The sequence below is a fragment of the Scylla paramamosain genome, chromosome 20 (assembly GCF_035594125.1).
Source record: "Scylla paramamosain isolate STU-SP2022 chromosome 20, ASM3559412v1, whole genome shotgun sequence".
Taxonomy (NCBI): domain Eukaryota; kingdom Metazoa; phylum Arthropoda; class Malacostraca; order Decapoda; family Portunidae; genus Scylla; species Scylla paramamosain.
This window is the reverse complement of record NC_087170.1, coordinates 14,416,599-14,438,994: the sequence shown is the minus strand read 5'-3', so window position 1 is coordinate 14,438,994 and position 22,396 is coordinate 14,416,599. Positions and strand designations below refer to the sequence as shown.

General features: G+C 41.4%; 2 protein-coding genes across 2 annotated transcripts; one reads left to right on the top strand and one right to left on the bottom strand.

Moving 5' to 3' along the window:
• Positions 1-866: 866 nt before the first annotated feature.
• Positions 867-13,731, top strand: LOC135110405 (uncharacterized). Its single transcript, XM_064022691.1, has 13 exons — positions 867-1,048; positions 2,786-3,011; positions 3,271-3,407; positions 3,707-5,888; positions 6,054-6,084; positions 6,517-6,606; positions 6,971-7,154; positions 7,715-7,900; positions 8,381-8,520; positions 9,096-9,229; positions 11,699-11,842; positions 12,392-12,543; positions 13,037-13,731. The coding sequence occupies exons 2-13, from the start codon at positions 2,793-2,795 to the stop codon at positions 13,236-13,238; spliced, it is 3,801 nt and encodes a 1,266-aa protein (XP_063878761.1). The 5' UTR covers positions 867-1,048; positions 2,786-2,792; the 3' UTR covers positions 13,239-13,731.
• A 525-nt stretch (positions 13,732-14,256) lies between these two features.
• LOC135110406 (uncharacterized) lies at positions 14,257-22,198 on the bottom strand. Its single transcript, XM_064022692.1, has 2 exons — positions 21,960-22,198; positions 14,257-19,740 (listed from the first exon to the last, which is right to left on the bottom strand). Exons 1-2 carry the CDS (start codon positions 22,058-22,060, stop codon positions 18,234-18,236), a joined length of 1,608 nt encoding a protein of 535 aa, XP_063878762.1. The 5' UTR covers positions 22,061-22,198; the 3' UTR covers positions 14,257-18,233.
• Positions 22,199-22,396: the final 198 nt, after the last annotated feature.

Here is a 22,396-nt window from a genome sequence, read left to right as displayed (position 1 = left end):
GAGACGAAAAGCTTTTGATTCCACCCTGTCTAGAAGAGCAGTATGAGTGGAACCCCCCCAGACATGTGAAGCATACTCCATACATGGACGGATAAGGCCCTTGTACAGAGTTAGCAGCTGGGGGGGGTGAGAAAAACTGGCGGAGACGTCTCAGAACACCTAACTTCATAGAAGCTGTTTTAGCTAGAGATGAGATGTGAAGTTTCCAGTTCAGATTATAAGTAAAGGACAGACCGATGCCGCCTTTTGGCGACGCCCTAAGATGCCGCCCTTTGGCGAAGCTATACGGTGCCGTCCTTTGGCGTCTCCCTCTGCTGCCGCCCTTTGCCAACCCGCTTACGGTGCCACCCTTTGGTGACACGCTACGTTCCCGCTCTTTGGCGACGCCTTACGGTGCACCATAAGGCGTCGCCAAAGGGCTTCTGTAGTGCATTTCAAGCATCTATTCTGCATTCCAGGCCTCTTGTGCATTCCAGACCGCTATAGTGCATCCCAAGCCTGAAGTGTTAGACGTCTATGAAAAGACGTGGAAAAGTGTTCACTTGTTCTAATAAGTAAAAAAAAAAAAAAATTGAATGGTGAAAATAACATATATCATTATTCCAATGATGAGCAAGATGAACCCGCCGCCACAAAATAGAATCGGACGAAGTGTTAAGTTTGGGACTTTTCGTTTAAATCAGGATCAATAAATTCAGAAGTATTATTAATTTATTACTTTTGTTAATTGTTTTCTAATAAGTCGAAGATATGGAGGATGAAAATAACCTATATATATGAATAGGTTATTACAATGTGATGAGTAGCAAGACGAAGCCGCCGCTACTAATCACATCCGGACGAAGGGTGAGTTTGTTTGTGACTCTCCGTTTAAATCAAAGAGTACCGCGGCCAGGCAGGATTGATTAGGGTGCCTATATATTTTCTGTGTGTGTGTGTGTGTGTGTGTTTTCTTTTCAGCATATGGGGCCTGAAGTGTTCAGCTCCTAATCAGGCTTTGGGTAACGCTGGTGAAGGGCTGAAGTGAATACGAGGACAAGAAAAATCGGTAAGAGAGAGAAGCTTTCAATGTCCGTGTGGGTGTGTAGAGATGAGTGAAGGGATGAGAGGAGTTAGCAGCTAGAATGAAAAGAATGAATGCGGGAGTGAGGGTGGGGAATGGCAAGTTATGTGTGCTCTTTTTATGCAAATGATGTAGTGATTATGAGTGAATCGGCAGATGAGCTTCAAATTTTGTTGGATGTTGTAGAAGGCTTATTAGAGCCGATCTCATCAGATACTGGAAGATTTTTCACCACTACTCAACATTACTACCACATGACCTCTTTACAGTCTCTCCATTAACTCACACCAGAGGTCACCGATTCAAAATTGCCAAGCTCCACATATAGGTAGAGTGCAGACGCAAGTTTTTTTCAAGCTAAGATGCATAGATCTCTGGAACCCCCTACCTGATAGTGCTGTTGGAGCTGACTCCATTGCATCATTTAAAAAAATCTTTACACTCACCTAAGCCATATCTTCTTTGACTATATTGAGTAATACTGCCACCATAGTTTCCATAGTTGGGTAAATTCTGCTTAAGGCACACAACTCAGCTCCCTTCTTCAAGCCGACTTTAATTGTCTTACCTAATACTAAGCAAAGGGGTGGCATGCCTGCAGATGTGGGCTGGCCTGTAAGGTATCAATTTAAATCATTATACCAGTCAGTATTCATGAATCATACTGCTGAAAATGACAGGGTAGCCAACCAAGTAAGAATACCAGGTAAGATGGGTATGGAAGGGACTTTGGTGTGAGATTTAGCAGTGAGAAAAGCAAGATCATGATAGTGAATAGGTCAGAGGATGAAAGAAACTCAGTGTGGAGACTGGGAGGGAATGAGTTGCAACAGACAGATAAGTACAAGTATCTGGGGATGTGGATGAGTCCAAATGGCCTTGTGAAGGCAAAGAATGAAAAGATAAGCATGGTGAACCGGTGGGTGGGCCGACTAGGTAGTGCAGCAAGGATGATAGCGAGTAATTATGATATGCTGTGAAAAGTTTGGAAGAGCATAGCTATTCCAAGCATTATGTATGGTATAGATGTGAGATATTTCTTGATAACAAGTCTGCCCCCCCTCATTCCCCTCAAACAAGCTTGGGGGCCTGTGGGGAATCAGGGATTTTTGGGGGATGAAAATAAGTTAAATAAGGGCATTCAAGAATCTAAGGAAATTTACCTTAATATTTCAAATTTCCCTGACCTGTCCTAGCCCCTGGACCCCACTTCCCACTAGGATGTTAACCTAACCTAGCCGGTGGGGCAATGGAGGATGTGTTTTGGCCAGTATCAAAAATTGTGGAGGAAGTGATAGTTGAAAACATAGACCCGACCATGCCCACTACCTCATTACCTGCCCCTGTAAATCTCACTTGACAGGCAAACAGAAAGTGGCAAGGTAACAGACCTGTGGGGCCAGTTGACCTGACCTTTGATATTAATGAGGAACACATTGCACCTAGCTTTATTCACTACAATATAAGTGTAAAGGACAGATGTCACTTACTATTTGCAACACAAGAACAGCTTTGCTTCCTTGCTAAATAAAAAAAATGGAACATTCAGAGGTGTGAGGTGGCCCTTCACACAGCTTTCTAGCATTCATGCACCCATTCAGTGTGATGGAAATGTAAAACAAATGCCTGTTTTATTTGCTTTAATGTCTGGTACTGTGAAAGATGATTAAAAATAATTGCCAGATAAAAGAATGGCAAAACTGACTATAACCTAACCCTCAGGCTCACAATGGCTTATCAGAGGCCTGGGAAGACCTATCTCAGTGCTGCTCAGAAGGCAGAGATGGAGGCAGCAGAGGAGGCCACCAAGGAGGAAAAAAAACGGAAGACCCGCCGCCACCGCCGCCCTCCTCCAAGGTTCAGTGACTTGTTTATAAAGAAGAAAAAGGAAGAGAAGTCACTCGAACAGTCCAAGGAGAATGTTTACTTTTTAGCCTCTGGAACAAAGGTATCTGTGGTGGTGCATGTCTGCATTAGAAATAAGTTAATGAATAAATTACTACATTCATACATGAAGAATGTATTAAAGTAAATTGCACAAAAAGTGTTCAGTAGTACAGTATAGACTGTAAATCAGAGAAAGAGGCATGTTTGTATGTGTGTGTGTGTGTGTGTGTGTGTGTGTGTGTGTGTGTGTGTGTGTGTGTGTGTGTGTGTGTTTTCCCTACTTGAACATTGTGAAATTCAGTGTTTTGTTACTTTGGCAGGTGGAGGAGACCTTCAACCATTCACAGTCAAGCTGGACAGTGAGGAAGCCACTGGAGGTCAACAGCACTCTTGCCAACTCCACCAACTCCGTTCCGTCTTTCAGTGACACCTTTGATAAGGTCTTTGGCAAGCCCAGGTAACATTCTTCCTCCTTGATGCACATCCTTACAACTAACAGTTCTTCCCCTCAATACACACATGGACTGACCATGTGTTATTGATATTTGATGAATGTTCTATTGAAAAATTTTCAAGCAATAATAATCAGAACAGATAGATAAAATAGATGTAATATTTTAAACTATAAAAATGTAATGTAAAGCTCTAATAAAGATTGTGGATGGTGTTATAGTGTCTGAACAACTTTGAAAGTGGAAAGTTTGTTAACTTTATCCTTCCTGTATCCTCACTTCACCCTGGCCACTCTCTCCTCAGCTATGCCACTCAGCCACAGATTCCCAAGCACCTGTGCTCCACCTCCACCTCTGAAGGGCACCTAGACAGCAATGGATTATTGTTCAAGTCTCTGCTGTCCACGGTATCGAACTTGACAGCAGACTCATCATCAGGCTGGAGCAGTAGATTAAGATATTGTGAAAGTCGAGCAAGGTCAAAGAATAAGATTCAACCAGAGAAAGAGCAGAATGAATCTCTCAGCAATGAGTCACAGAAACCATCAATACAACCAGTGTATTCTCCTGACTTATTTGCTACCCTTGACAAGATTGTAGACACTGAGAATGAGATCAGTGTAAACACCCCTCCCCCACCCAAGAAGACCAAGATTCTCAGACAGAGGACTCGTGGAAAGCAAGCACTCCACAGGCAAGAGACATCAAAAAACAATATAGCAGAGACATCAACAAAAGTACATATGACAAAGAACACACCAAGCATAGAGCAAGTGGCAGATGTGCAAGGGAGAGAGCCACCCAGCAGTCAGTCTCTAGTACCCAAGGTTCAGCCATCCCCATTGGTGAAGAGATTTTTGAACTCCTTGGGCATCGCTTGTACTCCTCTAGTCAAGAGTAGTCCAGTAGGTCTCCTGCCCCCACCCTACATGTCACAGCAGTCTGGCAGCCCTCCAGTCACAGGCAAGTCAAGTGGCAAGAGCAGTGTACACACCAGCACCCCAACAGAATGGAGCAAATGGAGTGGCCAAGGATCTTCCTCGCTGGACATCAGGGTGTCGCCTGTGCCCAGGGAAGAGGATGTGGTAACAGACAACAGCTCAGTTTTCCAGAGCCCTTCACCACCAGTAGAGATAAATAGAGGGCAGTCCCAAGGGGATCTTGGAGATAGTCCATCCCTGCCCAGCAAATATGAAAGCTGTGTATCCTCAGGAAGGTTCAAGGAAGACAGCAGTCAGCAGTATGTGACAGGGGAAACTTGTGAATCAGAAAAAGAGGAATTGTCAGACAATGATGTCAACTCAATCAAGATAACTCAGGGGATGTTCAAGGGTGCAAGGATACCTAAGATCTCTTTTGGGTCTCCACTGCAGCAGGAGCCCACAGTACATGGCACTGAATCAGCCCCTGACCAGATCCTGTTTGATAGTGGCCCCTCAATCATCATTAGAACCAAAACTGGAAAGGCAGCCAAGAGGTTGAAGAGTCCCCAGAGCTCCTCCACAACACAGAGTCCCATTGTAGCGAGAAATGGGAAGCCTCTTTCTCCTTGGCTAGCTAAGAGGTTTTCCCCAAAGATCACCAGGAACCGGTCTAGGATGTTACCATGGCAGTCAGATGAGTCACATAATACAGACCTCAGCCACTGTAGAAGCATCAGTTCATGTGCATCGGAAGACCAAAATTCGTGGGCTTCAAAAAATAATAATAAATGCAAGAATCTCCAGAGAGGGAACGTTCTACAAAAAAAGTCAATGAGGTCTGCAGCACAAGAAACTGAGAGTTGTTTAGACACTGATGAATCAACTGTGGACTTCCTTCCTCCTCTTGAAAGATCCCAAATCTTGGAGAGGAGGAGGACACTTAGATCAAGCTTTAGCTCCAGGGGTGGCATTAGAAGCTCCCAGGGTCTGCCACCCATAGCTAGGAAGTCAGTGAGAATATTGAAAAAGAGAAACTTAGTCCCTGCCAGGAGGTCCTCAAGGCTACTTGCTTATAATCACAACACCAGCAGAGCTTCAAGCCAGGCAGAAGCATCCATCACTCATGTTTCTTCAGATTGCTCCTCCATCATCAATTTCAGACCCAGCAGGAGGAAAAACGACCACTTTATCTTCCACTGCAAGAGTAGCACTATTACTTCAGTGGACTCCTGGCCAGACAGCTCCTGTGCTGAGCCACCATTGCCTGTCAGCAGTAACCAGCTCACAGGAGAGACATGTGGAGACTTGAAGGACACATTTATTGGCCCAGAAAATCTCCATAGTGCTTCAGGAAAAGAGACCATGGCCTCCAAGGACTGCCAGCCAGGGAAAGTGAATGGTTGTGGCAATGAATATGGTTTGCAGGAGGTTTTTGTGAAGCTGGTCAGACTGGAGGATGAGAGGAGGATCAGGAAGAGTGTTACTAACTTCAATCCCCTGCCAGTTCTGCCAGCCAAGCCAGGCAAGGGGTGGAGGCGTTCCATTGCCATCCGAGCAAGAGCAGTAAGTCATAAATCAACCATGTACAAATTTGTTGGTTTTCATAGAGGAAGTAGAAAATTTGTTGTATACTTTGAAAATCTAATTGTATGATTCATTCAGGGCAGGATGAGAAGATTGGTGTTCCCTCAGTAATAACTCAACCACTACCTCTTGCTTCTCTTTCAGATGTCACTTGGGGCTGCAGAAGTTTCCAGTGGTGAGTAACCTCTTATTCTTCACTCCTACTAATCTTTTCTCTCTCTCTCTCTCTCTCTCTCTCTCTCTCTCTCTCTCTCTCTCTCTCTCTCTCTCTCTCTCTCTCTCTCTCTCTCTCTCTCTCTCTCTCTCTCTCTCTCTCTCTCTCTCTCTCTCTCTCTCTCTCTCTCTCTCTCTCTCTCTCTCTCTCTCTCTCTCTCTCTCTCTCTCTCTCTCTCTCTCTCTCTCTCTCTCTCTCTCTCTCTCTCTCTCTCTCTCTCTCTCTCTCTCTCTCTCTCTCTCTCTCTCTCTCTCTCTCTCTCTCTCTAACATTGTGGAAGTTGTGAGATAATAAGACAAGGGGAAGAGCTATAGTCTATGTTTTTTTAATAGTTAAGGGCCATTACATATTTTTATGGAAGGTTAAAGGCTTCTTGTGTTCTTATCCCAACAGCTGTGCCACCTCCAAGGAACCCCAGCAGATCCCCAGGGGCTCACAGGAAGATGTCTATCTTGCACATGGCCTCCTTCCCTCTTGAGCTGAGTGAGTGTTAAGCTTTTTATTCTTGTTTTATTTATTTTTCGTCATTCTTTCATTGATTTATTTAGCTGTTTAGTTATTCCACTTGTTGGTGTGTGTATGTGAGTGAGAGGGGGATAGAGAAAGAGAACATTGGTATATTTATTTCCTGGTTGAATTTTATTTATTGACTTTGATGTGTATTCATTTAACTTCTTGTTTGTCCTCATGTTTTTATAGTGCAAGAGAGAAATGAAGGGAGGCCTTTTCCATATACCATAAACCTTACAAGACTTTCTCTTTCCATCTCTTCCTCTGGACTGTATGGCTCTATTATTGCCGTGTCTTACATGTAATCAATTAATCAACCCACTCTCGTCCTCACCAGACCACAGGCACCACCACATGCCATTCACAAACTCCCCTCAGCGGTCAGTGCTGCAGATGAGTTTTTGCGTTGAAGATGCCGAACTGTCAGCACCACTAGCACCACCTCCTGATCCCCGGCAGCAGGTGTTACAGCTTTGTAGCCAGGAGCACCCCTTGCCACTCACACACTGCTTCACTGAGAGGTACTAATGCTCCTGTTGCTGATACTATACCTACTGCTGATGCTATGTCTGATACTACAACTGCTGCTACTACTAGAATTATGTAAACTTGCCTTTGATCTTGTGTATGTGTGACTCTTATTCTGGACTTTTTAAAGAATAGAGAGGTATTGTTTCTCCACACACTATTACAGTTATTCTTACCATACCTATTGCTGATACATTTATTAGCACAACTACAACTGATACCACTGAAAATAAATTGGCTTTTCTTCTTATACCTAAATACTTTTTTAAGGTTTTTGTGAGTATTTTCTAGCCCTTGTTGAGTCATGTAATGTGCAGAAAGGAAGTATTATTTCTATGATGGCTCACAAACATGAATACATCAAGTTTAATCCATCTCATTTTATGTTCTTTGCAACTTTTCCTTCTCTTCCATTTTTCTTCATTTCACCATCTCTTTGTTGATCCATCTCATCTTATTTTCCTCCTTGTGACTTTCCCCTATTCTCAATTTTTTTTTAACTTCACGCTCTCTCCATCGATCCATCTGTCACACACATTCCTTCTCCCCACAGCCGCCTTGCCTGCTGCCGCAAGATAGGAGAAGGGGTGTATGGAGAGGTGTTTATGACCCGACCTAATCCCGCTAACCTGGAGGGCGCCACTGTGCTCAAGGTCATGCCCATTGAAGGGGACTTCCTAGTCAATGGAGAGCCCCAGAAGAAGTTTGAGGAGATTCTGTCAGAGATGGTGATATCCTTGTGAGTGTGTGTGTGTGTGTGTGTGCATGTTTGTTGCTGTGTATGATGTGCTCAAAATGATGTTCTATCGAAGGAAGCTGGTGTGTGCTTTGCTATTATCATTTCATTTAATGTTACATTTTAGTGATTTTGGCTCTGTCATGTTTTTTCTTGCCTTTATTATCTTTTCTAGCTTATTCCAGGTATCTATATTTTTACAGAGAAAGATTACTTTGTTTTGTCATTCAAACATCTCCCCTTCCTCAATTTTTTTTTGTGTATCTTCTCAAATATCCACCCTCTCTTTGTCAGAGCAGTAATAAATCTTTCCTGGCTATGTATCCCCCAGTCCATTCATTAACAATGTGTGTGTATGGGGAAGGTGTCTGCATGTATGGATTTTTATAGGAAAAAAGTATTACTAGATTGATTTGTCCTCACCTTAGACTCCCCACAGTGTCCCTGATGTAAGAAGGTAGTCTAACTCTTTGCATCACACAGGGAGCTGAGCGGCCTGAGAGCACCTGAGAGGCAGAGGAGCATCACAGAGAACTTTGTCCATGTGCAGGGCAGCTGGTGTGTGGAGGGACGCTACCCACAAGACCTCCTCCACCTCTGGGATCTGTACAATGAGGAGAAAAGTAGGTGTTCTGTTTGTATTGGTAGATGTGAACTGTCATTTAATGGGTACAGAGGAATTAGAGTTTACAAATGAGCTAAGTTTGTTCCATGTAAACTCATAAAATTAAATCAGTTGTAGGTTTGTTATTATTTTAAATGTAATGTTTTTTTCATCTTTTATACATATAATTTTGTGATTCTTTTTTGAGGGTTTTGTATGTAAATCAGAAGACAAATGACATTTTATTTGCAAGTCAAATGTTTGTACATTGAAAGGAAGGGAAGGAAGGGTTTTGTAGGAATTTATTTAAAGTGAGATAAGATTGGCTAGACAGTAGGAACAGAAAGGAAAAGAAAGAAGGGGAAAAAAAACATATTTTAAAGGCAAAAAGAGGGGGAGGAAGGAAAGTAAGAGAGTGTGAGTGTGAGTGTCAAGGGGAAAAGGAAAAGGAGTAGGAGGAAAAACAATTTCCCATTAGTTGATACCAGATCATAATACATAGGGAAGAATTCATGTATTAATCATCACAGTATTGAGTCCTCATGGTAGTGTCTAGCAAGCGGCCATCACAACACACCTCCCATCTTCCCACAGACTCGGATAATGATCGTCCAGACATCTTCCCAGACACACAGCAATATGTGGTGCTGGAGTTTGGCCATGGAGGACGGGATCTGGAGGGTTATGTCTTCAACAATGCTAGGGACCTGATGGCTGTCTTCCTACAGGTCAGTTAGTGGCTGGTGAGGTCAGGAGGGGTGACTGACCATTGAATTAGTTCCAAGAGATATATACATTGTTGGGTTTTTTATCTTGTTCTGAGTAAACTAGCCATTCTAATCCCATAGTAAATTTGTGCTCAGTAAATTTGCAGGTTTTTTCCAACTTATAAGATAAAATAAGATAATTTACTTGTCGCATTGTTATACAGTAATGCATACAAGTGAAAATCTTAATAGCCACAGGCTCATAAGAAAGTTAAGATGTAGTATACAGTATAGTGTATAGTATAAATGAAAATTATTAAAAACATCATTGACATAAAAACTTACAATTTTCATATTAACACACACAAAATAATTGTAGCTATGAATGAAAATGATTGAAAAGCACAATGCTGGTAGGAATAAAAGATTTCTTATAATGATCTGTTCCTGTCAGGGGTAGTGCCAGCCTCATTCCTGACCTCAAAAACACTAAACATTTGTTTAAAAGTTGGGTTTGGTGTTGCAGTATTTTTCAACTTGTCTTAATACAGCCTCTTTATATAGTATATCTTGTTTTTGCTTAAGCACCTAACCTTTTAGCCTTTCTAACTATTTTATGTAGCTTATTTTTTTTATCTGCAGAGCTTGATTTTTTTATACCAAGTAGTAATTGAAAAACATAAAATAGGCTCTAAAATTGATTTATAAAACAAGCTGATTATTTTCTTATTTACATGAACATTATTTAAGAATCTGAGAAAATGAAGCCATTGATTGCATATATTTAATGACTAGATCTGTGTTTGCATTACCTTTAAGTTCATCATCAATTCAAGTCCCAAGATATTTATATTGTTTTATCCACTTCACAAGTTCCCCTTCGATACTGATTACACTTGGAACATTCATAAACGTTTTCTAAAATATATATTATCATTTCTTTGGTTTTCTTTACATTTAATACTAAGTAATTTTCTGAGTAGGTTAGAGTTATGGTAATTCTATAGATAGACTGGCTGTATTTGCAAGGTTTATTTGACTTGTCCTGAGAAAATTGTGGTCTTCATAAAGCTACTCATGGAGTTGGTATATTTTCAGATTTTATTTGACTTATTCTGAGATACCTGTAGACATGCCAACCCTACAAATGCATTATAGTGCTTTGGCAGGGTTTATATAACTTACATTTGAGTGAATTTTAAGATATCTAAATATTTTTGCTTAAATGCAATGTACTGCATTTCCTGCCATATAAGACACACCAGAGTATATGATGCACCAATAATTTGGCAGGGGATATTTAGAAAAAAATAAAATAAATAAAATAAAAATAAGCCCCACTTTTCCCTGAGCTTCATAGCCTGCCCCTCAGTCAGGCTTTGGCTACTGGATGTTCCCCTACTGAATAACTTAAACAAAACATTATAAGAGGAACTGATATTATTTTAATGATCTCTCTCAATAAGATTAAAATACTGTAAAATCTATTGGCTGAAGAGTTACAATGCTCCTGCCCTGAGCAGCAGTTGACTTGAAATGGTAAACAAAACATTCCCTGTGCATGTTAAGGTTGCATGCACAGCTGTGTTTTGTGATAAGTGAATGAAGCATAAGCAGCTAATGCCGCTTTCTTCATACAAATTATGGCCATGACTTCAGCATAAAGCTATTCATTACCTTAGTAAATCTACCACAAATTTTATTCACATAAGGTAAGGCCATCAAGTGATGTGCTTCAGAGTTACAGCAATCAGCTTTTATGTTTTAGCATTATTTTTGATTTGTAATCATTATCTAGTAATTTTTTAGCTCTATTTCAATTTGTAATCATTATCTAATAATATATAAACATATATATTTAAAAAAACAGTGGTGTTTAGGTGTTACTCTAGTACTTGTAACCATAACCCATAGGCCTACCCAAGCTTAACCATCAGGATATAAGATGCTGGGTGATTTTTGGCACATTTTTTTTGGGGGGGGGGAATAAAAATGCATCTTATATGGCAAGAAATATGGTAATTTTTTGCTCGTCTTAGAAAATGTCAAGACAGTTCTGAAACAAAGCTGGCTGGCTCATTTATAGAAGTTTTTTTCTTACTAACATTTTTGGGAAAGCAGTCCCTGAGAGATTTTTGTAGTTTTTTGTTCTCTTTAGCCAATCTCGTTTCCAAATAAAAGGAAAATAATGGTAATACAAATTACACACAAACCCGTGATTATTGCCTTGCTCACTCACATAGAAAAACAATAATAAATAAATAAACAACTTTCACCTTCACACCTCTTTCTTAGCCTCTTAGCTTCCAACGGAGAAGAGAAACTACTCCTGCCCTCACTTTACAGATTTTATGAAAATAAAATTAAATAAAAATACTTAATTAAAAAAATGTTTATCTCACACACACACACACACACCCTGAGTAAAATGCAGGTATTCTTTACAATCCAGTCTCAGTAGCCCAACTAATCTCTCCCTGCCCCCTACAGATTGCCTACAGTCTAGCGGTGGCAGAGGAAGCACTGGAGTTTGAGCACCGGGACCTTCACTGGGGCAACGTTCTAGTGGCCCAGACTGCAGAAACCAAGATAGACTTCAAGCTTGGGGGAAAAACATACTCCTTGAACACCCATGTGAGTATGCATATTGTCTGAGAGTGAAGTGTAGCAGTGTGTAGTCTTGCTGTGTGGTGTTTTGCTGTTTTAGGTACTGCTGTTTATATATAGCTACTGTGTGTGGGTAATTATATTCTTCTACTATTTTCTATTTTGTTTCAACATTCATTCATTAATATATTTGCACAATTATTTTCTTTTACCATTTATTCATCTTATTATTATTAGTTTGCTTATTTGAGTATTATATGCAAATTCATTTTGTTATTGATGTATGTGGCCAGCTGTGCTTTGCCTAAGGTCTTGGGGTATTGTAGTGTGGTTCATGAGACTTTCCCTCTCCACCAGGGGCTGACAAGAATTACATGCATATGAGTGTGTGTTGCTTTGTCTGAGCCATCCTGTGTGGAATTGCTGGCCTGGTATTTATATAGATAGATTTTGGTACTTATACATTTCTTTATTTTAGTTCTCTTATTACTTTTATTAGAGAAATCTTTTTTTCACACTTGCATCAGTTCTGCTTTGGTGTGTCTTTGACTTCATGTGTGTGTTTATGCTTCACAGAGACTGAAAGCTACAGTGATTGACTTCACCCTCTCAAGAATCAAGCTGCCACATTGCAGCGTCTTCAACAACCTTGCAGAGGACCCGTCTCTCTTCACATCTGAAGGAGACTATCAGTTTGAAATCTACAGGCTAATGCAGCAAGCCAACAAGTGAGTAATCTTCCTCCCTTATTTTAATAAATATGTCTTGCAATTTTGAATAAGTTTAAATATTAGTGGGCAGTATGTGAAATGAGATTGAAAGTTACGTGTCAGTAAAGCTAATCCAAAGTTTCAGTTCTTCCTTGGTTACAAATTGGCCAGTTAGAATTGCAGTAAAAGGTAAAGTTAGTCCTACATTTCAGTACTTACTACTTACAAACTAGGTTTATCCAAAGGTTTGACACTCACTTGATTATTTATTATCCAGTCAAGGTTGCAGTAAGATTGTGTGAACTAGATTAAGTTGTCAAATATAGCAAGTTAATGATAGTGTAAGGAGGGAAGGGACAGAATTTGTATTTTGTAATAACTGTGATGTTTCTCATATGCCTCATTCTTCCTCTTTCTCTGAAAATATGACTCAACTAGAAAATTATGGTGTACTAGTTGTGGTTTTGATTTAACTGACAAGACCTAACCAATCTTCACCTTCTCCCGGCAGCAATACCTGGGAGACATTCACGCCATACACTAATGTGCTGTGGCTCCACTACCTGCTGGTGAAGATGACCTCCCAGTGCTACATCAAGAACAAGAAGACCAAGCTTCACCGCACCCATCACATGCTGCTCACAAAACTTAGGGATGACATGCTTAACTACGAAAGTGCTACGCATTTTGTCCTCTCTCGGGAATTGGAGTGACCAACAGCTTTTTATTTTTTTTATTTCATCCTTTGAGCTTTGTTTACCATGATTGAGAAATTTCACTTTTATATCTAACTCTGCACACTGAGAAATTTTCTCATTCTCGTCTCTAAGACGGTGGAATTTCCTTTTTTTTGCTTTTAATTAATTATTTTATTTATTTTATTTTTTTATCCATTGTAAGAATGCAGATATAGACAAAGGAATTATCAGTCCCCTCCCTCCATCCCTTTTGTTACTGAATGTGGTACATTTGGAATACATTAGCCCAGCTGCTGTGTGGCCAGGCCATGACTCCCCCACTGCAGGGAGAAATTTATGTGTACAAATTTAAATAATGTGTCATTTGTTAAAATTTTATCTTTGTTTTTACCAGATGAGGAATTTTTTAATAAATCTTAAGTAATGTATCATTTAAGTTTAAATTTTCTCTCATTCTCTCATTGTTTTTACCAGATGAGGAATTTTTTTAAATAAATTATCAAACTATTTAGAACTTTGCTTTCCAAATACTATAAGTGCCAAAGAAGATACTAGTACATATTAGTGAATCACAAGGTAGTTATTGCCTGCACATTCTTCTGTTATAAAGGCCTCTCAAAAGTAAAAATGACTTAGGCAGGATTGAAAGAACTGTCACCGGACCTCACTATGATTAAATCAAACAGGTTTTGAAAGCAAATGCTTATCAGTATATCTCATTTATATATGATCCTCAGTTATACTCTACAAGATCCTGTGTTGTGATGATCCCTTTCTACAGAGTGGCAAAAAATTCCTCATTATTGCTCTCATGAATTTTAATAAAGATGGAGCAAATTAAAGAAAATGGAAAAAAATACAAAGTAAAAACCTTGGAGCCTAAGAGGAATCACCATATTCTTTAGTTTTTTTCTTAACCATTAAAAACCCCACACTGCAATCCACACAACCCAGTATCACACTTTTAAGACAGCAACAGTCAGGCACTCAGCTCCCACACTGGGTCTTCAGAAAGGAACCACTAGAGACGTCGTGCATCCATCACTGTTTATTCGCAGAAGAGGCATCTTGTTTCTACCCGAATACTACAACTGTTAATAACAACAGCAGGATTTTCTGCAGTCCCTGATGTCATCATAATAAGAACAGTGACAGATAAGAGTTCCCATACACATTATTATAGCATCTTGTGACAAGCAAACATTTCATGATGTAGTGCCCTTGCTGCTTGTCGCTAGCTCAGATAATCCTACACATTACTAGAGAGGAAGGAAAGATAACTCTGAGGACTGTACTTCTAAACACATCCTAAAATAGTCCCTGAACCTGGAAAGTCTCATGGCTGGCCAGGGACCAGGAAAACTAAGATGTCTACATGAATGATGGCATATCTAGTGTGCAAATGAAGGTAAGAGCCTATTCTGTCAGGCACTTCTCTCTTATGATACACAAGTTGTTAAACTTATTAAACAAGCCATCAAACATTTAATTGCTATTAATAATAATGGTACTGGTGATGGTGACGATGATGATGCAATAAGTTATGGGTGTCATGAAAGTTTTTTCCATTACCAACAATCTATAATGATGTGTTCTGGAACTCCTCTCAGAAACTGATCATTTTAAGCTCAGGAAAGAAATGTCTAAATCTCCTTAGCATAACTTCTGACTCTCCTTTCAGCAGTAGAACACTTAACAGTGGATGATCTAATGAATCTGGTTATCACTAAATATTGTTTGTTTGTATCAGTCTGGTTGTGAGTGGCTATCCAGATGACTTTGCCTCAGTGCTAAATTTCCTGTGGCAAGTGTCTGCAGAGAGGAGGGCCAGAGTTAGAAAACAAAGGGGAACTACAACTTTGAGCAGCACACAGCACAGTGACCATCTCCACTCAGCAGTCTGCTAGCACTCATGATGACATACAATGAAGGAACACTCATGGTTTGAATAAGAGTTGAAATACTTGTGTGGTCTGAAGGCATTGTGTACCCTTAAGTACTTACGTATATGACAATATAAAGTTCACTTGGTTATGAGATAGGATACATACAAGTGTGTTGTATATTTTGTATCAATCATGCATCCTAAGTATAGCAATGAACTATAGCCAGCTCACATTACTGTAATGGCTGAGCTCATCTGCCTCTCCTTCCTTTGATATAAATCACACATTGATATGCATTGCTACCCTCTAACCCCTGGTGTGGCTGATGATTGCTTTGGAAGATGACTGCTCAGCCACCACAGTAATAACAATGGACTAATACACTGAGTCACAGAGGTCTTTGAGAAACTGTTCTGATGAGGTGAGAATGGCCACTCTGCTGAATGTGCTTCACAAGGCTATGAGGTGAGGAGGAAAGAGGGCAGCAGCAGCAATAGCATCTAAGTAGAGTGCGAGGCTTTACTGACATCAGGTGCCCAGGGCCTCCAGCACTAGGGAACATATGCTCCCTCCCATCACAGATTACAAAGAATTCCCTGCTAACAACACAAGATCTTCAGAAAATAATGTCACCAAAGTAGCGCATTTCCTGCAACAAGACAACTTGATAAATTTTCTTCTTTGGTGAAAAAATGAACATGCAATTAAATGCATCAGCTGAAACATCACTTCCTTGAACTTTAACTGATCATCAGCTTCTATAACTGAAATACTAATTCCAGAAACAATGCTCATCTGTGACAATGTCTTAATTCTTGGCAGCCTTTGAAATAACTGCCATGCACAGGAGTCTAAAGCTAATATCAAGCCACTTTCATGTATATGTAAGAATAAAAATCCTCTCCATATGTCTTCCTTCCAGGCAGTAGTGACCCAAAACTGAGTTAACTGTGATCCTGAATCTTTGCAGGAAGATGGTTAGTCATTCTATCTTAGACTTGCAAAGACAATGGAAGCAAGAGTTGATCGTTCACGAAGCTCATGGCCAAATCCTCACTTCATGCTCTCATGCTCCTCTCCCCACTTTGCTACAAGAGATCTGCTATATATGTCTATAATAATTACAAATGTTATGTAATACATATTTATACCACTGCAAAGCCTCCTTAAGTCAACACTGCTGGCACTGTTATTCATCTTCTCAGAATTCAAGAGGAATAGTGGATCACTGTGGTATCTTACACCGTCTAGGCACCACTACTACTTCCATGACTACATCCTGCCTGCCATCACTATTTCTACAACCAGTACCTATGAACTGATGGCAGTGTGATGTCAGCATAAGTGAGCAGATCTACACAACACAGTAAAATATATAATCTGACTAAACCAATCTCAATCTCCACAAATTAAAATGCAAATAAATACATACATATCTTTTCACTCGATGACATGCTATGATCTGATCAATAGTTGTGTAGACAACTTCCAAATAACACTAAGCCAGATATAACAAGTTCTAAATGAGGTCTCAAAAGATTATTCTATTCATCTAAGCAACACTTTTATTCATATATATTTTGTTACCATTACCAAAGCTCTTAAATTTCATATTTGCATTCTTTACGATATATGTTATGTTTTTATCCATTTCACTGCCATAATAATATCCACTGGTCAGTTAGTGATGACATCACCAGACTACATTTGTTATCCCATGCTTTTTTTAAGTACATGACCTTCAGCTAACACAGTGGCCAAGTTCAGGAAGTGAATGTTCACTTTAGGAAGAATTGACTTAGGGAGGCTCTGCTGCATAGATAACATTTCACTCATTCATTGCCACTCACACACCTTAGCAGCACGCAACTCAACACCACAGCTGACTGGGTCCCCTGAGGACCTGGGGCACTTATTACAGCAGCACAAACAGAACCCCAGCCATGCAACAGTCTTGCACATGGTGCAGACACTCACTTGTTGGTAGTGGAGCAACAAGTCTGCTCTCCTTCACTCTAACACACCAACTTACTACACTCACTACTAACACAATATAGATACGTTCAGGTTTTCTGTGCTTGACAGATAAATAATATACACATACATATTTCATAAAACATATAAAGATAATAAAATACAAAGATTTCATCAACACATTCTTGTGAGGAGAAATTCCTCATCCCATTTGCACGGCCTACATTCACCTAAGGGAGCACTGCATCACAGAGTGTCTTGGCTCCTTGTACTGCAGCCCAAGTGAGATACCTGTAAGTGTGTGTGTGTGTGTGTGTGTGTGTGTGCTTCTGGGGAATCAAGGCAGTGAGGCACACCTTGCACTAGGCAGGCCAAAACCTCAGTTCTCAAGACATTCTAACACACACTTCCTCCACTCAAAAGTCACCCAGAGATTCAATACAGTGTTACAGTCTTACTAAAAACTTTCCTTTAAGAACAACTAGTGATTGAATCAATGGTTAGACATACATTATGTGTGAGGTGCTAAGTGTGAAGGTGGCTTGAGGGATGTCAAAGTAGTTGGCTCTAGCACACACAACCATTGGTTTCCACACACCACTTATCCTAATTTTCTTTAGGCAATGGGGTATGGGGAGACCTTAAGAGGCTAAAGCTCAAAACAGCAAGACTGAATTAGCAATGGCGAGAACAGAACTGTTTTAATGAATCTTAAAAAAAAAAAAAAAAAGGCTGGTCAGGTATCTTTCTTCAGCCATTAATATTCCTTGTTCAAATAGTAGTATAATGTCTCGTATGCATACATATAAACAGTTGACTTAAACATTCACAGGTCAACATTACTCCCTCCAGTAAGTCACTAAGAGCGAGGCAAAGCACCAGGACCTCCAGTTTCAACTTTCCACCTAAAGACAAACTCGGAGATTGAATGACAATTAACACAGAAACAATCTGGTGTTTCTAGCTGCCCCCTCCTGCCGCCCCATCCTACTGCAGTGTCTCTAGGTCAACAAGTGGCACCAGCCAATCACACAGCCACAGCTGCCCTAGCAGAGGAGGCCAGCAGCATCTCCTGAATACCTGAGGAACTTTGCTTGGCAGTGAGAACACCTGGTCACTTCCGGGTTCTCGTGGCACCCTGTGGTCGGCATCATCTGCTCTTGTGGTGCCGCGGTGGTCTGGTGCTGCCCCCTAGGATGACGCAGTCTGGCCGAGCTACCCTGGCCTCCTGCAGAGCACCGCTGGTGACCCGTGTGTTGGTAAGATCCAGCAGCCGCAGTGAGGGGACCAAACGCACAATCTCCTGCAGCCCACGGTCAGTGATGGCACACCCAGCAAGCACCAGTGTGTGCAGGTGCTTCGTCTTTTGGCCAAATGCTGGCACCAGCTTGTCTGAGAGGTGGTCGTCTAGGCTTGGGGGAGCCTCAGACAAAGTGGAGTCACTTGGGTCCTCCTCTACATTAGGACTGTATGGGCCAAACTCCTCCACCTCTTCATCTTCCTCTCCCTCTTCTACATCATCTTCATCTTCCTTCAGTGTGCTGTCCTCTGCATCAGACTGAGTTGGAGAGTCCTTGTGGCAGTGGCCAGGCTGCCTCCTTGCCCTGCTTTGCTTGGCTGAGGGTTCACCACGGTGAGGCAGGAGGCGCCGCTTGGCAGCCCGTTCCTGGGGAGCTACACTGCCACTGCTGCCACTGCTGCAACCATCCTCTTCCTCCTCCTCTATTGGCCTGCCATCCTTATCAATGAAGTAGTGCCTGTCATCATCAAGTTCATGGTCCTGCCGCCGCTGTGCTGCCCGGGCATTCCTCACCCAGTCTAGACCCATGTCGTCCAGCTCCTCGTCATTCACTTGCCGCCACTGAGGACCGTTTGGGCCCACGTTGATCACCACCACCTGCTGCCGCTCCTCCTGCCGCCGTGGGTCTGGCATTATCACATTGTGTCGTGCCAGTGGACCTTTCTCCAGCCGCTTGACTGGCCCCAGCGGTCCGAGATACAGCGCCCGTAGCTTGCCATTCTGCACCACCGAGAATACCTCGTTGTCCTCTAGGCTGGTTCCCCTCAGGTCCAGCTCCTCTAGGTTTTGGAAGCCAAAGCGAAAACCAAGGGCTATGTAGACCATGGCCTGGCCCACCTTAGGCAAGTTCCTGAGCACCAGCCGCCGGACCAGCTCGGCCTTGCTCAGCACCATCACATCATAGTCATCCACCCAGCCACACTTGGTGATCTCCAGCACCTCCAGTCGTGGCAGAGTTTTGTGCATCCTCTTGAAGTAGGAAGCATCCTTGGAGAGGGAGGGGAGGTTCACAAACTCACAGTCCATCAGGGAGAGTTTGGTGATGGACTGGACGTGTGCAAAGTCTGTCATCTTGACCTTGTTGGCATTGACAAATGCCTCCTTGAGGGTCAGCTCCTCCAGATTGGGGCACTTTTCACCAATCAGCTTGAGAAGGCTGGCACTGATGAGTGGTGTTTTCCATTTGGGAGTGCCAGCAAATTTTTTCTTGTGTCCACGTAGCACTACTCGGCGTGTGTTGGGGCGCAGGAACACCAGGCACTGCCGCACCTGCTGCAGGGAGAGGCAGCCATCACTGAAGTCAACATCACCCCACAGGGACTTGTCACTGGCAACCTTGCTGAAGCGCTGACATGTCCTGCAAAAAAAGTTAGATGTAATTATCAACTACAATTTATATAAGCTACAACATTAAAAAACTGAGTTACAAATGACCACTTGATGAGCAGCATAGATGTGGAGAATATGTCCTGCACTGCCTGCATGAGAACAGCAACAACCTACTCATTCCTTCTTTATGGACAAGATAGATAAACAACTACAGCAGAGAGATGCTTGATTTTGAAATCACTATTTACATGTTAGGACTGCAACAAACATCACATGCAATATTCACTACACTCAAAACATTAAAAAATTTATCAAGGTGCTACATTTGAAATACAGATATACATTACATATATGAAAGGAAAATATTCCTTAAGCCTCTCACACACCGGATGCATATGTGCATCAAAATGTCTTCATGTGAAACTGCTGTGACACGCATTTCAAAAAACTTAAATTCATAAAAAATTAAATTTCTTGTGTAAGTGCATCAATTTTTTGGTGAGTCAAAGATGATCATAAATTTCACAAAAGTTATTATTGGCAATGCTGATGCTTCCCAAAACAGGCTGAATGTTAGGTAACTTGTCAGTTTCAGTCCGTGACTCAGGCTGTTTGCATGTAATTCAAGATGAATACTGACTTCAGTTTTCCTTTATTTTCTTGAGATCTGACTGACATATCATAATGACAATTGTACCATAATAAAGCTCATAAAAAGACAGTTTAGGTGATGTGTAGTGAACAAAATGGTTGGGGGAAAAGTTCTGAGCTATGAGACTGTGAGCATTTTTTTTCTTGTTTTGTATTTTGAGGTAAAAAAAAAGTGAAATTACTTTTTTAGTGATTGTTTTGTGATCATCATAAAGGTAAATTCCTTAAGAAGCTAGAGATATATAATACTGTATGTAACTCCTTATAAGCTTCAAAGGAAAGAAAACTACTTCTAAATCAAAGTTTTACAAGATGTGCAGAGAGGGCACAAATGCCTGCCAATGGGAGGTATAGGGAAAAAAAAAAACTTATAAAACTTATTGGTGTGTGTGAGGATAATGAACAAAAACTACTACTTACAGTTCTAACCAATTTCAGCAATGTATGAGATTACATAAGTTTTACAGATAACATGAATTTTGCTTGATCCACTAGAAAATATCTTTTGTGCAATCAGGATAGATGGCTCAAATAGCTACACGGACTGGGAGTAGCCTTGTGTACCATCACAATCATAAATGTGTAGTTAAATAAAAGTTAGGCACATTTTCATCATATAATCATATTTCTTGAGCCTGTGCCTGTCTTGGGAGTTACTACGAGTGTCCAGGCACCCAACATATTGACTCTAACTGCAGATTCATCTCATTTCAGTGGTCTATGAATTCTGAGAGACCATAGGCTATGTAATGTTTGTCTGGGGTTTCTGCAAGGCAAGTCCAGTCCACTGTTACAAAATGCCCAGTGCTTTGGTTACAAATACTTCCTTTTTCTGGACCAAAATATCCTAAGTTCACTTTAAATACAAGTGGCTGTAGTCTCATATAATCAGATCTAACAACACTGTTTTGATCCTAATACATCTCTGCTAATTCTCTATATGCTTTTGCTTGAGAAAATGAAAAAAAGTAATAAAGAAGGAACTTCTGAGATGTAAACTTTCAGATGTGTGGTGCAAGACTTCAATTGTAAAGCTGATGCGAAACTGCCACAAAATACAAACAAAGGGCAAGTTCTGTTCTGGACCAAACACTGGCACAGCCCATCATTGGGTGAGTGCTACTTGTCAATCTTTGCCTTCAATATTTAGTTCCAGCATCCCATTCACTATGCTATTATAGTTTAGGGAGCAAACCAGGGCATACTAAGAGGGAAAGCCCTAAATCATTCAGCTACAGACACCACAGCCTCTTAATGTTTGGCCTCACACATCACCAAGCCATTCCTGATGTGTCATTCCCGCACCTCAGCACACTCAGCGGGCACTACTGAACCCTGCACATGCTAGTGGCGTTCACAGAAAGACAAGTGGCCACTGGAACACAACCCTGGAGAGAGAAATAGACCCTACGCACACCACCCTTGCGACCCTGCTTGACCTGACCTACCCTACACTCACTCCCCGACCAGCCACACCCACCACCACCACACACCAGGCCAGAAAGCCCACGCACACCCAGGCAGAGACGCCCCAATCATATGGAAATCCCGAAGAAGAGCGATTGATTTCAGGGACGAAGCAAGTTGGGTGCTCACCGCGACAGATTAAGGAGGTCCCAGGACTTGAGAGAGGAAAAAATGAGCAGTAGTACATCGTCTGAGAGGTCCACGATGGAGGAAGGGGCGAAGAGGGCCATGATGGGCGTGCCAGGAGCTGAAGTAGAGGTGGAAGAGGGTGGAAGGATGAGCCACAGAGAGGGACCTCACAAGCCCTCCACCCGATACCTCCGCTTAGCTTCTCTCTCTCCCTCTCCCTCTCTCTCTCTCCTCCCTTGACGCTTCTTCCTCCTCCTCTTGTGTCCTGTAAGTTCTCTTTTTTTTTTTTTTTTTTCTTTCTCTCTTTGTATTTTTGTTATCTAAAACGATCTCGTGCTCCTTTTCGTCTTATTCTTACTTCGTTGACTTATTTCGCATATTTATTATCTGTATACTTTGCGTCTCTCTCTCTCTCTCTCTCTCTCTCTCTCTCTCTC